Below are 14,871 nucleotides of genomic sequence, written 5' to 3'. Positions count from 1 at the left end.
TTTAATGCTACTAATCATTTCCATCAGTTAATTTCCAGGTGCCAAGGAGAATAAATATCAGTATAAAGTATTCCTGTATTAACCACATTATTCAAAGAATTTGTAAAAAATACTGATGATTTGGTCACTCTTGTAGGCTTATAGATAAGGGGATACAGATAGCTGTAGTATAAAGTCAGATGTCAGTGAGTGGTTCTCACTTTTAAATACGTTTATGTTGTAATCACCCAATAGAAAACACATTTTAGCTTCAAATCCAAGTTTGAAACTAGCAATGCCAGAATTGGGTGGCCGATAGATGCATCCAATTACCAGTTGTTTACCACCAAATATTAACAGGAGGGAATTTCGATGAAAAGAGATTCAATGTTATCAGATGTAAGTGCGAGGTCCTCGATTACAAAGAATTGAAAACATTTATGAACAAAAATAAATCCTCCTCCTCCCACTCTGGATGTTCTACAGTGGTGAACAGTATTGTAAGGAGACATGTCATAAAGCATGGTTGTCTCTTCAGTCAACCATGTTTCTGAAAGGGCAACACTGGAAAATTGAGAGAAGACAGAAAATGAACCGGGTGGTGATGATTTTTATGAAGAATGCGAACGTTCAAATGAAAAGGTAGAAAATAAACTTGTCTTGGAATTAGATACACTGATATACAGGTTGTTAAATTGCTTAACATTATAGTAATCACAAGTGATAGACTAATCTCTGGTAAATGTCAGGTAATTTGAATCTGGATTAAAACAATCATTATATTTATAGTTCTCTTTATTAATATCTAATGGGTTGAACACCATGTTATCAGGGTTGATATCATGCCCAACTGTCACGACTTCCACCGAAGTCGGCTCCTCTCCTTGTTCGGGTGGCGATCGACGTCACCGGCTTTCTAGCCATCTACGCTCCATTTCTCATATATCCATTTGTTTTGTCTTGTTCCATTACACACCTGGTTTTCATTCCATAATCACTGCATGTATTTAGTCCTCTGTTCCCCTCTGTCACGTCCTGACCAGTAAAAGGGGTTATTTGTCATTGAAGTATGGTCAGGGTGTGGCAGGGGGTGTTTGTTTTGGGTGTTTTGATGTTGTTGTTTTTTTCCTATGTTTTATATTTCTATGTTTATTCTAGTTCTATGTTGGTTTTTGGAAATTACCTCCAATTAGAGGCAGCTGGTTGTTGTTGTCTCTAATTGGAGGCCATATTTAGTTGTGTTCGTTTCACTTGTGTTTTGTGGGTGGTTGCTTTCTGTATAGTTGGGTTACCTTTCAGAACTGTTGGTTGTCGTTTATTGTTTTTGTTTAAGTGTTCACTTGGTCCTATCCTTACGACGATTGTGACAGAACCACCCACCAAAGAAGGACCAAGCAGTGGAGGAAGGAGCAGCAGGAGAGCTATTTGGAGTCATGGACGTGGGAGGAGATCCTCGATGGCAAGGTCCATGGAGCCAGGCTGGGGAGTACCAGCGCCCGAAGGCGGAGCTGGAGGAGTCGAAGAGGGAACGACAAAGGTACGAGGCGTTGTATCCTCCTATTCAGGAGGTGGAGAGGCAGCCCCCCCATTTTTTTGGGGGGGGGGGGCATAAGGGGAGTGTTGCTAGGTCAGGAGGGAACCCTGACCTAACTTCCCAGGCTATTCGGAGGGAGCCGTGGAGCAAACCGGAGCCGAGAAGGGAGTCGAGCACCGAGCTTGACGCAAGATTCCGGAAGGAGGTACTGGCAGAGAGGGCACGACTGAGCAGGCATGCGGAGGGGCGAGCGATGCATTACGGGGTGATGCGCATTATGGGGTGATGCGTACTATCTCGCCCATCCGCACGCACAGTGCGGTCGGTACGGGCTCCGCAGCGTTGCCGTGCTAGAGTTGGCACTCAGCCAGGAAGGAGTGTGCCTGCTCAGCGCATCTGGCCGCCAGTGCGTCTCCTCGGTCCAGCTTACCCTGCGCCTGCTCTACGCATGGCAGCCCTCACTCTCCAGCACAGCCCAGTTCGCCCTGTGCCAGCGCTCCGCCCGTGCCGGGCTACAGTCACCATTCAGCCAGGACGGACGGGGTGTGCCAGCTATAAGCTCCAGACCTCCAGTGCGCCTGTCCAGCCCAGTACGTCCTGTTCCTGCTCGACGCACTCGCCCTGAGGTGCGTGTCACCAGTCTGGCACCTCCTATGCCAGCCCCACGCATCAGGCCTCCAGTCCGCATTCCCCGTCCAGAGCTTCCGGCGTCAGTTCCCCGTCCAGAGCTTCCGGCGACAGTTCCCCGTCCAGAACCTACGGAGACGGCCTACAGCCCGGAGCCTACGGAGACGGCCTACAGCCCGGAGCCTACGGAGACGGCCTACAGCCCGGAGCCTACGGAGACGGCCTACAGCCCGGAGCCTACGGAGACGGCCTACAGCCCGGAGCCTACGGAGACGGAGGGCAGCCCAGAGTCTGCTGAACGGGAGCTACGGCCAGAGCCACCTCCGTGGTGGGAGGATTGGGAAGGGGGGGGGTGTAGCACAGGAACCGTCGTTGACGGTGTCCACCCTCCCTTCCCTCCCTTTAGGTTTGGGGTTGTTTTTGTGGGTTTTGTTTTGAGGTGCATTCGGGGTCTGCACCTTTGGGGGGGATACTGTCACGTCCTGACCAGTAAAAGGGGTTATTTGTCATTGTAGTATGGTTAGGGCGTGGCAGGGGGTGTTTTGATGGGTGTTTTTTTCTGTTTTATATTTCTATGTTTATTCTAATTCTATGTTGGTTTTTGGCAATGACCTCCAATTAGAGACAACAACAACCAGCTGCCTCTAATTGGAGGCCATATTTAGTTGTGTTCGTTTCACTTGTGTTTTGTGGGTGGTTGCTTTCTGTATAGTTGGGTTACCTTACAGAACTGTTGGTTGTCGTTTATTGTTTTCGTTTAAGTGTTCTCTTTAGTAAGTGAATAAAGAAGATCACTATACCCGCTGCATTTTGGTCCTATCCTTACAACGATTGTGACACCCTCCATGTCTTTGTGTGTAATTGTTTACTGTTATGTGGATATTGTCAGGCGCTATACTTTTGCTATGTTCCGTGTTTTTGGCACGTTATTGTTCTTATGTGCTGTCATTTTTGGACCGGAATTAAAGTGCACCTGTTTACTACACTCTGCTCTCCTGCACCTGACTTCGCCTCCCATACACACCCCTAACACCAACTGAGATACAAAGTCACAATCATCCATAGAGTGGAACAGAAAAATATAACTGCAAGCCTCACATGTCCAATACAGCAATACATTTGTGTTAATTTGGTTTTAAAAGTTTTATCAATAGGGGTGCATTTCTTATGGAATGCACATTGACACAGTCCACATAACACCACTGAAGACTTCAGAGGGTTATGACATTTAGAGTGATGTGTGTTTTTGGTCATGAGGTTAGGTGAAACACATGAACAAAGTAGAATAAATATGTGTGTGTGTGTGTGTGTGTGTGTCAAATCAGTTGACTATAGCAGAGTCACTTGCAATAGGCAAGAGGGGGTTGAACGTACAGCTAATCATACTTCAGGTATGAGATGTTGCCTTTTTTACATTCTTCAATTAGTCCTTTCTTTCTTTTGAAGCATACCTTTTTTGGAGAAGTCTTCATTGATGAAGATGTTGGTTCCCTACAGGCGTTTGGCTCTTCTGAGAATATCCTCCTTGTCTTTGAACCCGAGCAGGTTCACCATTATAGATCTGGGCCGTCCATCGGGGAGTAAAGTGCCATTCCTATGCATCCTCTCCATCTCGATGAGTTTAGGTGTCACGTGTGCTCCCTCTCCGGCCTCTAGGTCATCAGGCTGCTCATTATCCCACACACCTGTCACCATCGTCACGCGCACCAGCGCCTCATGACTCTCACCTGGACTCCATCACCTCCTTGATTACCTTCCCTATTTATGTCACTCCCTTTGGTTCCTTCCCCAGGCATTGTTATTTCTGTTCCAGCTTCATGCGTTGTTTGCGTTTCTTGTTTTGTATTAAGTTCCGTTCCTTTATTAAATGTATTCACTCCCTGAACTTGCATCCCGACTCTCAGCACACATAGTTACATTAGGGTCCTGTTTGAGTTGATCTTCCAGGAGTTTCTTGGCCTTGACATGCAAAGTCTCAGTCTTTATGTCCTCAATTCCATCGATTTAAAATGTTATTGCACCTCGATTGGTTTTCGAGGTAGTCTCCTTTGGAAAAGCACTTGTCAAGTGTTTGGAAAATACAAAATCCTCAGACATGTTGTTGAATGGTCCTTCTCCACCTCCCACTGCGTGAATTCCAAACTTTCTTTAAATTCCATTACATCCTTAAACAGATCAACCATTTTTTGGTGAAATGCAGAAAGAGTTGCAGAAAGGACTTAAATGTATTTTCCTGCAGATCTATTAGATCTTTATAGTGGACCTCGACTGCTTTCACTTTCTATCTCTCTATCTCGCTCCCCTCTCCAGAGGCTAGGCCACAGAACAGTAGCAGTGAAGTGAAGAGGGAGCGGGGAGAAGGGATAACTCTCTATCTCCTCCACAGAGCATATGGTTAGGGACCCTGGGACTGAGACACCAGTGAGGCAAAGATGCTCTTAAGATGGATAGAGTCTCCAGTAATGACAAGGAGAGTTGCTATAGCATTTCTCTAGATCTTGCTGAAGTAAAATTTCCCATGAGTCTACTGGCTGCATACTGTATATAGAATGAGACAGCTAGATGGATAGACAAACCTACCAGGAGAATTAGTTTAGACTGGGTTTAATTAGTTGGAAAAAGTGTACGGGGTGGAACAGCGTAGGATTGGAGACGGACAACAAGAAAGTGGGATGGGAGACTGCATAGAGTGGGGCCCTGAATGGTGGTTTGTAGGATTGTAGGTAGTCTATAAAACACTCCCCAATTTCCTGTCTCAAGTAAGAATGTGCTGTAGATGTAAACCCACAAATGGCTTTCAATCTAATGTGGAGGGTGAAGGAAAGAATTGTGGAATCATGGATCTGTCGATGGCTGGCCATGCAAGAAACAGACATGAACTACAATATGAGTAGGAATAAGTCTCTATTTTTCCAGAGAAGAAAAATAAAATGATCCAGCCCAGTGAGTACTGCCAGCGCTAGCTGCTTCATCTAGGCCTATTTGTTGTCACATGCATGACCAGCAAGATTAGAACATTCACCAGAGAAACAAATAGTGATAAAAATCCAGTGGTTTAGCAATACCGCAAAATCAAAGAAAAATAAACTACTTGTACTATACAGTATGTGGGAGTACAAGAACATCCATTGCACGCCATTGACTGAGGACTGGTGCATGCCATCAACTGGAAGTGGCCCTTTGCACCTATGAGCTAGCCTGTCATCACTGCCATTGTTGTCCCTCTAATGTTCTTCGCTACTTGGTTTTTTCTTACTTTCACTTTCCCAACCTATTAGTCAGAGCTGGGGCGCAGCTTTGTTTTCTGATCCATTGTGAGGCCCTGGCAGCCATTCACTGAACCAGAGGGTATTATTCCTGCATTGATGATACAGTGGGCCTGCATTGTATGAGTCAAGAGAGGCGAGTTCATTAGCATGCACATAGACGCTGTGGCATTTTGGCAGGACGACAAAACAATTCTCCTGAAATGTTTCTCGGGGAATTAGAAAGCCTTGGCTTGTTTGGTATCCAATGGACGTATGCTAGAGCTCACTCACTTTCTTTCTGCTGCTGGATACCAATGCCTCAAGGCAAGGCAAGGTTTGTTGCTCTCTTTGGGGACTTGTAAGTGTATTGGGTGTGTGTAACAGTATTGCTTCCGTCAATCTCCTCACCCCAACCTGGGCTGGATCCAGGGACCCTCTGAACACATCAACAACAGTCACCCACAAAGCTTAGTTACCTATTGCTCCACAAAAGCTGAGGCTCTTGCAGAGCAAGGGAAATAACTACTTCAAGTTCTCAGAGCGAGTAACGTCACTGATGGAAACACTACTAGCACGCACAGCTAACTAGCTAGCCATTTCACACCGGTTACATTTATCAGAGTCTAACACGCCAGATTAGGAATGATCAGTATGGAATTAGGTTACATGGGTTTGACTGATTGTATTTAGATGAAATAGCACTGGTTTCCATAACATGTGTGCTGTATGGGTGGGCTGTTTTTGTCACGTCCTGGCCAGTATAAGGGTTAATTAGTATTGTAGTTTGGTCAGGACGTGACAGAGGGTATTTGTTTTATGTGGTTCAGGGTGGTGTGTTTGTTTAAAGGGTGTTTGATGTAGTATTTCCGGGGTTGTGGTTTATAGTCTATGTTTATGTATTTCTATGTGTAGTCTGGTGAGTGTGTTTCTATGTTGTGTTGATTGGGGTTGGGACTCTCAGTTGAAGGCAGGTGTTGTCTATCTGCCTTTGATTGAGAGTCCCATATATTGGGGTGTGTTTGTGTTTGTGATTCGTGGGTGATTGTTCTGTGTTGAGCCTATGCTTTGCAGACTGTCAGTTTATCGTTCGTTTTCTTGTTTTTTGTATTCGTGTTGATTTAATTAAATGTTCAACATGAACTATATCGACTCTGCTGCGTATTGGTCATCCTTTTCCGACGACGATTTCGTTATATCGTCAGAAGACGAAGATACATGTGACAGTTTTGGAGTTTTGATCTGATCACTATTCATTTATTTGCGACAACAGTCAGTTTTTAAATGTTTCTGAAGGCCCACTTAATAGTTCTATGAGTCAGTGAAATTCCTTAAGGCTTGATACATTTGGATTTATACAGTACACAACATAAATAATGCTTACTGTGTCAGAAAGTATGAAGTTGAAGCTGTATATCAATTAAATTATGCTTTCCCAGTAAGCAAGGCATGTGTCTTTTATAACTAAACAAAAGCCTAAAAAAGTTCAACAATAATACATGGAGAGAAAGTGTTCTTAATTGACCTGCCTGGTAAAATAAGGTAAAAAAATAATGCTAAATTGCAACTATTCACAAAATGTATCCAGTGCTCACCATTTCATTTTGGGTATAGGTTCGCTCAGAATTGCTACACAATTTACCCAGTCTCATTGGCAGCCCTATAAACTGAATGGATGGGTTTTCGTGTCTTAGATCTGCCCCTTGTGGTGCATGAAAATATGTTTTAATACCTTGCATTCCTCCTGCTGTGAAATATTACACCAGCACAATTTTAATCTTGCATCCAGACATCCATAAAATGTCCTGAAGACATGAATAGGATTAGTGTTGTTGGTTCAGGAGAGAGCAACAAAAAATCTCCTTGGCTTTGGCCTACTTTCAGTTGAAATAGATAAATAAGAAACAGGGTGATTCTAAGAATGATATGCCAGACTAGCTTGGGGAGAACCTGAATTTAGATACAGTAAACCTCTATCTAAATGCAGATGCCCTTTGCTGGTTTTACCAATGTAGTTATTCCTGATGCTGATTCCTGACGGGTGTTCTACACCAATACTCCAAACTACATCAGAGATGGCACACCCTTAGAAAGATACATGTCTATTTAAGTAAAAGTCCCCAGGTACAGATTTTAAACTGTTTGGAGGGAGCCCCAAGACAGATCAGCTGTTCAGCTTTTGTTCATGTCTATTTTCCCCAGTCTATTGTTAAGAACACTATTTTGATGATTATTCCCTATTGGAATTTGGTCTCTAAGGTCGGAGGTTACTGTAAAGCAATTCTTAGTAATTGGTATCTGGTCCCCTTAGCCATACAATCGTCCATGGGTGTCAAATGTATAGTCTATTCAACCCCCGGGTTTCAGCCTTAATTTAATGTTTTGGAATTATGCATGGAAGGAAGAAACAACAAACATTTAGGCCCACCCTTCCCACTGAAGGGTGTCAGTTTATTAATAACCTTGCAGAAGTCTCATTTTGGTCTCCCTGTGCAGATTTTTGTTTAATAAAACTCTTAAATATAGAAGTTTATCTCTTGCATCCAGCATTTCTCCACACCTTGACCAGTTTTCAATTCCTAACAATATAATAGCGGCGGCATGGGGGTAGGCGCTTTGGGCCAGTAACCGAAAGGTTGTTGGATCCCATCCCCGAGCTGACAAGGTAAAAATCTGTTGTTCTGCCCCTGAGCAAGGCCCCTGAGCAAGGCCCCTGAGCACTGTTCTCCGGGCGTCGAAGACGCGGATGTCAATTAAGGCAGCACTCCGCACCTCTCTGATTCAGAGGGGTTGGGTTAAATGCGGAAGACACATTTCAGCTCAATGCATTCAGTTGTACAACTAACTAGGTATCCCCATTTCCCTTAAAATTAAAAAAAAAAAACAATTGTTCTAACATGTTTTTCCTCTGTCTTGGTTGCAGGAGGTGTGTGCATCTCTCAGTCAGTGAAGATACCACGAGAACCTAAGCTTGGAGAGTTTGACAAGGTAATCCGTAGACTGTCAGAGAACCCCAACGCCCGGGTTGTCATTCTCTTTGCCAACGAAGATGACATTAGGTAAGTTCAGTTGACTGTTACAGGAATAAAAAAAAAAATGAAACTAACTAAATGATGGCAACAAAGTAACTCAACCCATCTGAGTTTCTGTTTAATGACACAACATTCATAATGTTTGCCCATTGGGTATATATACTGTGGTGTAAATGGCTGTAAATGTTTATATTGTCCTCCTCAGATAACATCCCACAAATTCAGTTAGCTTTTTACTGTAAGCTATAACAGCTTTGATTTCATTAGGTGTCCACAGTGTAATGGATGTGTGCCAGTTTACATTAAATACATACAATCTAACTATATGTAGCATTCTGATCATAATATGTTCTTCTCATCTGTTGTATATATTTCTAGATTACAGCAATTTCCAATCTGCTGCATATTGTTTAATTCCCTCTGTTCCCCTGCAGTGTTGTAAACCTTTAGTTACCTTTAGGATGACTGAGGAGCATCTTGATCAGTTGGCATGGGGTGGCAGCTTGTGATGTGTGTGGGTGCAAGTGTTGCAGCTAACCATTATGTTTTACAGCACATTCCAAAATGACCTAGTACTAACACAAGCATAAAGCATACAGTACAAGCATACAGTACATGTATGGTTTTGTCCTCCAAATTGAAATGATGCAACATTTTCCATCTGTCTGTCATTTGATACACACATAGCATCATAATAATTTCACAATACAACACTGCAGTGGCTTATGGTATGTAAATATGAACACAGGACTTGTCACGCCCTGACCTTAGAGATCCCTTTTATTCTCTATTTGGTTAGGTCAGGGTGTGACTAGGGTGGGGAATCTATGTTTTCTATTTCTTTGTTGGCTGGGTATGGTTCCAAATCAGAGGCAGCTGTCTATCGTTGTCTATCGTAGCCTTTTTTCCACCTTTAGTTTGTGGGATCTTGTTTTTGTACTGTTGCTTGCCAGCCCTACAGAACTGTGCGTTTCGTTTTGTTTTTGTATTTGTTGTTTTTTCGGTGTTATCGAAATAAAGAAAGATGTACGCCTAACTTGGTCGCACCTTGGTCCGACCATCATTACAACGACGTGCATAACAGAAGATCCCACCACAAACGGACCAAGCAGCGTGGCCAGGAGGAGCAGACATCCTTGACATGGGAGGATATCTTGGACGGAAAGGGATCCTGGACGTGGGAAGAGATCCGGGCAGGAATGGATCGCCTTCCGTGGGAGCAGACGGAGGCAGCGAGGGAGGATCAATGGCGACTCCGAAGTTCACGACCACGACGGAAGCCCGAGAGACAGCCCCCAATTATTTTTGGGGGGGCACACGGGGTGGTTATCGGAGCCAGGTTTCAGACCAGAGCCAACTCCCGCACTTGCTTTAAGGAGCGTGTGACCGTTCAGGCACCATGTTATGCGGTGATACGCACTGTGTCTCCAGTGCGCATTCACAGCCCGGTGTGATCGGTGCCAGCTCCTCGCACTTGCCGTGCGAAAGTGAGCATCCAGCCAGGACGGGTTGTGCCGGCTCAGCGCTCCTGGTCTCCAGTGTGCCTCCTCGGTCCAGGATATCCTGCGTCGGCCCTACGCACTGTGTCGCCAGTTCGCCTTCACAGCCCAGTGCGTCCTGTGCCAGCGCCCCGCACTTGCCGGGCTAAAGTGAGCATCCAGCCAGGACGGGTTTTGCCAGCTCTACGCTCCAGACCTCCAGTGCGCCTTCACGACCCAGTATATCCTGTGCTGGCTCCACGCACAAAGCCTCCAGTGATGATCCATGGCACGAAAACCTCCAGTGATGATCCATGGCACGAAGCTTCCAGTGATGATCCATGGCCCGAAGCCTCCAGTGATGATCCATGGCACGAAACCTCCAGTGATGATCCATGGCCCGAAGCCTCCCGTGATGATCCATGGCCCGAAGCCTCCCGTGATGATCCATGCCCCGGAGCTTGCAGTGATGATTCATGGCCCGGAGCTTGCAGTGATGATCCATGGCCCGGAGCGTCCAGGGATGATCCATGGCCCGGAGTCTCCTGTAACGGTCCAGCGACGGTCTGCGGTCCAGAGCCACCAGCGATGGTCGGCGGTCCAGAGCCTCCAGCGGGGGTTCCCAGTCCGGAACCTTCTGCGGCAATCCCCGCACCAGAGTCGCCACCGAAGATGGCGGATCCGCGAGCGGAGTGGGGTCTACGTCCCGCACCGGAGCCGCCACCGAGGCTAGATGCCCACCCGGACCCTCCCCTATAGAGTCAGGTTTTGTGGCCGGGGTCCGCACCTTTGGGGGGTGGGGGTATTGTCACGCCCTGACCTTAGAGATCCCTTTTATTCTCTATTTGGTTAGGTCAGGGTGAGACTAGGGTGGGCAATCTATGTTTTCTATTTCTTTGTTGGCCGGGTATGGTTCCCAATCAGAGGCAGTTGTCTATCGTTGTCTCTGATTGGGGATCATACTTAGGCAGCCTTTTTTCCACCTTTAGTTTGTGGGATCTTGTTTTTGTACTGTTGCTTGCCAGCCCTACAGAACTGTGCATTTTGTTTTGTTTTTGTATTTGTTGTTTTTTCGGTGTCATCTAAATAAAGAAAGATGTACGCCTACCACGCTGCACCTTGGTCCAATCCTTCCAACAACGAGCGTAACAGGACTTTTGTTGAGAGGTGCATAAGAAGAGGGAGAGAGAGCGAGAGCCAAAACCCTACACAATTTATTGCCAATTTGATTTCAATTTGACCTATCCTGTGAACTTTTTCTATTATAGAATATAGCAATGACTTTAAAATGTAATTTGTACTCACACATATAATAAATAATAACTTATTCCAAGAGCTTGGTGAGTAGAATGCATATTGTGTAATATCCATCTGCCCTCAGAGGCAATACACCAAATGCAGGGATTTTGAGGTTCTATGAGGTAATAGGCTTAAAAGAAAAATTGGGTTGCTGAGTCAAGTAAAACATACAGTATAATCCAATGTGAGAAGTATCCAAAGGCAATATATTACAGTAACCAAAGTTACCATTAAATAATTTTGCCCTTTCTTTACCCTGTCCTATTGCTTTTGCTCAACAGTACAAATGTGTGGAAAAGAGTTAGCATACATAGCATTAACCTATAATTACTATATAGAGGAGGAGCAATTGACATTAGTCAGGTATATATTCTTCTTTAAGGATATAGGCAGTGATTTGAGGAAGCCGTAGATGGTGGATGACCAGGGCAGAAGTCCCAGTGCTCATTGACTTAATCCAAGCTTGATAATGGGTAATAGTGTTAATATACAGTAATTACACAAAGCCAGGGGGATTTCAGCCCAGTATGCCTGCTCTACCCTTGAAACCAGTCAATGTAAGTGTGCAGCCACTTAATAAAAATCTACAATTAAGAGTTTTCAGCACTCAGGCTATAGAAAGATGCTTGAGCAAGAGTGGCCTCATTCACAGGAGAAGGATGTTAATGCCATCATGCATTTTGTCCTAAACATAGACCTTCAGTACATGTAATTGAGTGATTTCATGATGAGAACACCTGGTGTTTATGTGATGAACTAGATTGTCCTGTAAACGACCTTAAGGGGGATTTGCAATTGACAGTTGACAAAACAGGCTCCCTCCCTTCTCCTTACCTCCAGGAATATGTTCTGTCTTATTTTGAAGGATGGTACAAGTTGCCATGGACCCATACAAAGAACCATTCTCAAGTGAGGCAAAAAAAGGAGCATATGACAACATTTGCATAGTATACTGTAGGTTTTGTTATGGACATTATTGTCTCCTGTAAAGCCATATGGGAATGTTGGGGCTCAGAATAAACCATGTTTATTCAGTGAGAGGCAGGATAAAGGTCATTATAACTCAAACATGCATTACTCTCAGTCTCTTCATTCTTTGGATTGAGTGGTGAGGAATAAGGGTAGCAGAGTGACTCAGGGGAACACTGTATTGTTATTGTACCTGGCTGTTGTAGCGACTGTGTTTCCAGTACTACGTCTAATATATCCTGATTGCCTAGCCACTTTTACCCCTACCTACATGTACATATTACCTCAATTACCTCAACTACCTCGTACCCCTGCACATTGACTCTGTGCTGGTACTCCTTCTATATAGTCTCATATTTTTAGATTTTTTTGCGAATTTGTCTTTTTAACTCTGCATTGTTGGGAAAGGGCTCATAAGTAAGCATTTCACAGTAAAGTCTGCACCTGTTGTATTCTGCGCAGGTGACAAATGCAATTTGATATGAGTACTGTGGTCCTAGTGGCAGCAGAATGAATAATTAATACAGAGCCTGGTGGAACAGCAGGGAATGCCGGCTGGCTCATCATGGTTGCTTCTTAATTAGCTCTATTACCAGGGAGGGACCAACCTTGGAGTAATGTGGCAGCACTGGCAGGCTGGGATGGGTGTTCGCTAGCCTGCACCATGCACACTCCACAGGGTGGCCTCTGTCACAGGCAGGGAGGGTGGCAGTGTTCCAACGGTGTTCTTCTTTAGTGTATTGTGCTGGTTCTGGGGACCCACGGGGTGTGCAGTTAGGCTTTTGTTCATGTCCAGTACCAACACACCGTTTTCAACTAATCATCAAGGCCCTTGAATTGGTGAATTATGTATATAAGTGGCAAGAATTGTATTGTATTCTCTCTCTTCCCTTCTTACAGGCGGATTCTTCAAGCAGCTAAGAAGGCTAACCAGACAGGACATTTTATATGGGTGGGGTCAGACAGCTGGGGGTCTAAGATCTCCCCCATCCTGAACCAGGAGGAGATGGCAGAAGGGGCTGTCACGATTCTACCTAAACGGCAGTCCATCCGAGGTATTGATGCTATACACACTATATAATGTCCTTTATTCCTCATTGTTCTAAATGCCACACAATGGTAGGTAGTGCTGGTCAAGTGAGGATTACATTTATATCTATTTTCTGTTGTCTATGACAATATAGTCTAATATAGCATGATATTTCCATATTAAACACTGACACACTGTAAACAACAGCAGGATAAGAACACCAGTGAGATGAAAGTACAATGCGGAGGTAGTGTTGAAAAAAGAGTTGATGAAGTCATGTCACCGTCAGACAATCCAATGGACATCGCTGCAGTATTTCAAATCCAACTGTGCCTCTCATTGATCTCTCTAGGGTTTGATCGCTACTTCATCAGCAGAACTTTGGACAACAACAGAAGGAATATTTGGTTTGCAGAGTTCTGGGAAAACAACTTCCAGTGCAAACTCAGTCGACACGCTCTGAAGAAAGGATCCGGCATCAAAAAGTGCACAAGTAAGAGTAGGATGTCCTTGTTTACCATGGCCTACTCCTACACACATTCTGTTTATGACCTCACAGATACAATCGCTAGTTTTAGTATTCTGAACATACTTCCTGTGGCAAGTTCCAAACTGCCAGGAACTTTGATTATTCAAATATGATCAATTAAGCCGAATAGAAGAATCATCACTATATTGCACTTAAGTAACTAGAGGTGTCACGGACACTTAAATAGCAGGAGGGATGAGTCAGGCCCAGGAGACTGAGGTCTGTTGAACACAACGTTTTAATACTGCCAAGGGCAAAATCCAAAGACAAGGCAGGGTGTACAAATAAACGAAAGGAGAATAGCTCCACTCTCCAAAATAGACGGGGCGCAGCCCGGCAACCCTAATGCCTATCCAACAACGTAGTGAACAAAACTCCGCACATAAATCCTGCCCATACAACACGTAACATGAAACAATCCCGCACGAATCCCAAACAAACACAGACAAACTAAATACCCCCCCACTAATGACAAACAAGGAACAGGTGCAACCTAAAACAGACATAACTAACAGACACTGAAACATGGATCGGTGGCAGCTAGTAGGCCGGCGACGACGACCGCCGAGCACCGCCCGACCGGGGAGAGTCGCCACCTTCTGTGGACGTTGTGACTAGAGTAATGCAGAATGTGTTTTGAAAGTGCAATGTCAACAAAATAGATTGGTTTTATTACAGACCTTAACATTTGTTTGTACTTGAATGTAAATGTATAACCCTTCTCCAACAGCCTTAAGCATTTGCAGAGATGTAGGTTACCGTAGTATGAGCTAGTGTACATTTTAGGTAAATGCAATGTAAATGGTAGGATCCTCTTGTTCTGTTAAACATGATTAAATGTTCCCATTACTCTACGTCGCCAAGTTCAATCTGCACTGCAGTACAATAGCAATCACCAAAACTGGGCTATTACACAAGTTGAAAACACAATCAATAGCAAATCCAATCAGCATATTAGAGACAAGCTCCCAGGTCATTAAAATCAGTAGGCACTCCAGGCCTGACTGTCTTTCATTTCCCTGTACAAACACAATCTGCAGGATTCTAGTCAGTCTAGACAGGACTGATTCTGGGATTGGTTGGATTGTGAAGCTTTGATGGTTGATTCCTTCCTACAAGTTAATGTCTCTTGCTTTCATCAGCTTGCTA

The 14,871-nt window shown here is 44.5% G+C and overlaps 1 protein-coding gene across 3 annotated transcripts in view; it reads left to right on the top strand.

Moving 5' to 3' along the window:
• The window catches only part of LOC115168131 (metabotropic glutamate receptor 4), a 330,740-nt gene that overhangs the window by 243,559 nt on the left and 72,310 nt on the right, over positions 1 to 14,871 (top strand). For all 3 annotated transcript variants that reach the window (XM_029723096.1, XM_029723097.1, XM_029723098.1), the window contains exons 4-6: positions 8,309 to 8,444; positions 13,064 to 13,218; positions 13,546 to 13,686. In XM_029723096.1, coding sequence (XP_029578956.1) covers positions 8,309 to 8,444; positions 13,064 to 13,218; positions 13,546 to 13,686 — 432 coding nt within the window. The remainder of the gene's footprint in view (positions 1 to 8,308; positions 8,445 to 13,063; positions 13,219 to 13,545; positions 13,687 to 14,871) is intronic.

This window comes from Salmo trutta, chromosome 30 (assembly GCF_901001165.1).
Source record: "Salmo trutta chromosome 30, fSalTru1.1, whole genome shotgun sequence".
Lineage (NCBI taxonomy): Eukaryota > Metazoa > Chordata > Actinopteri > Salmoniformes > Salmonidae > Salmo > Salmo trutta.
This window is presented reverse-complemented; position numbering and strand designations above follow the sequence as displayed.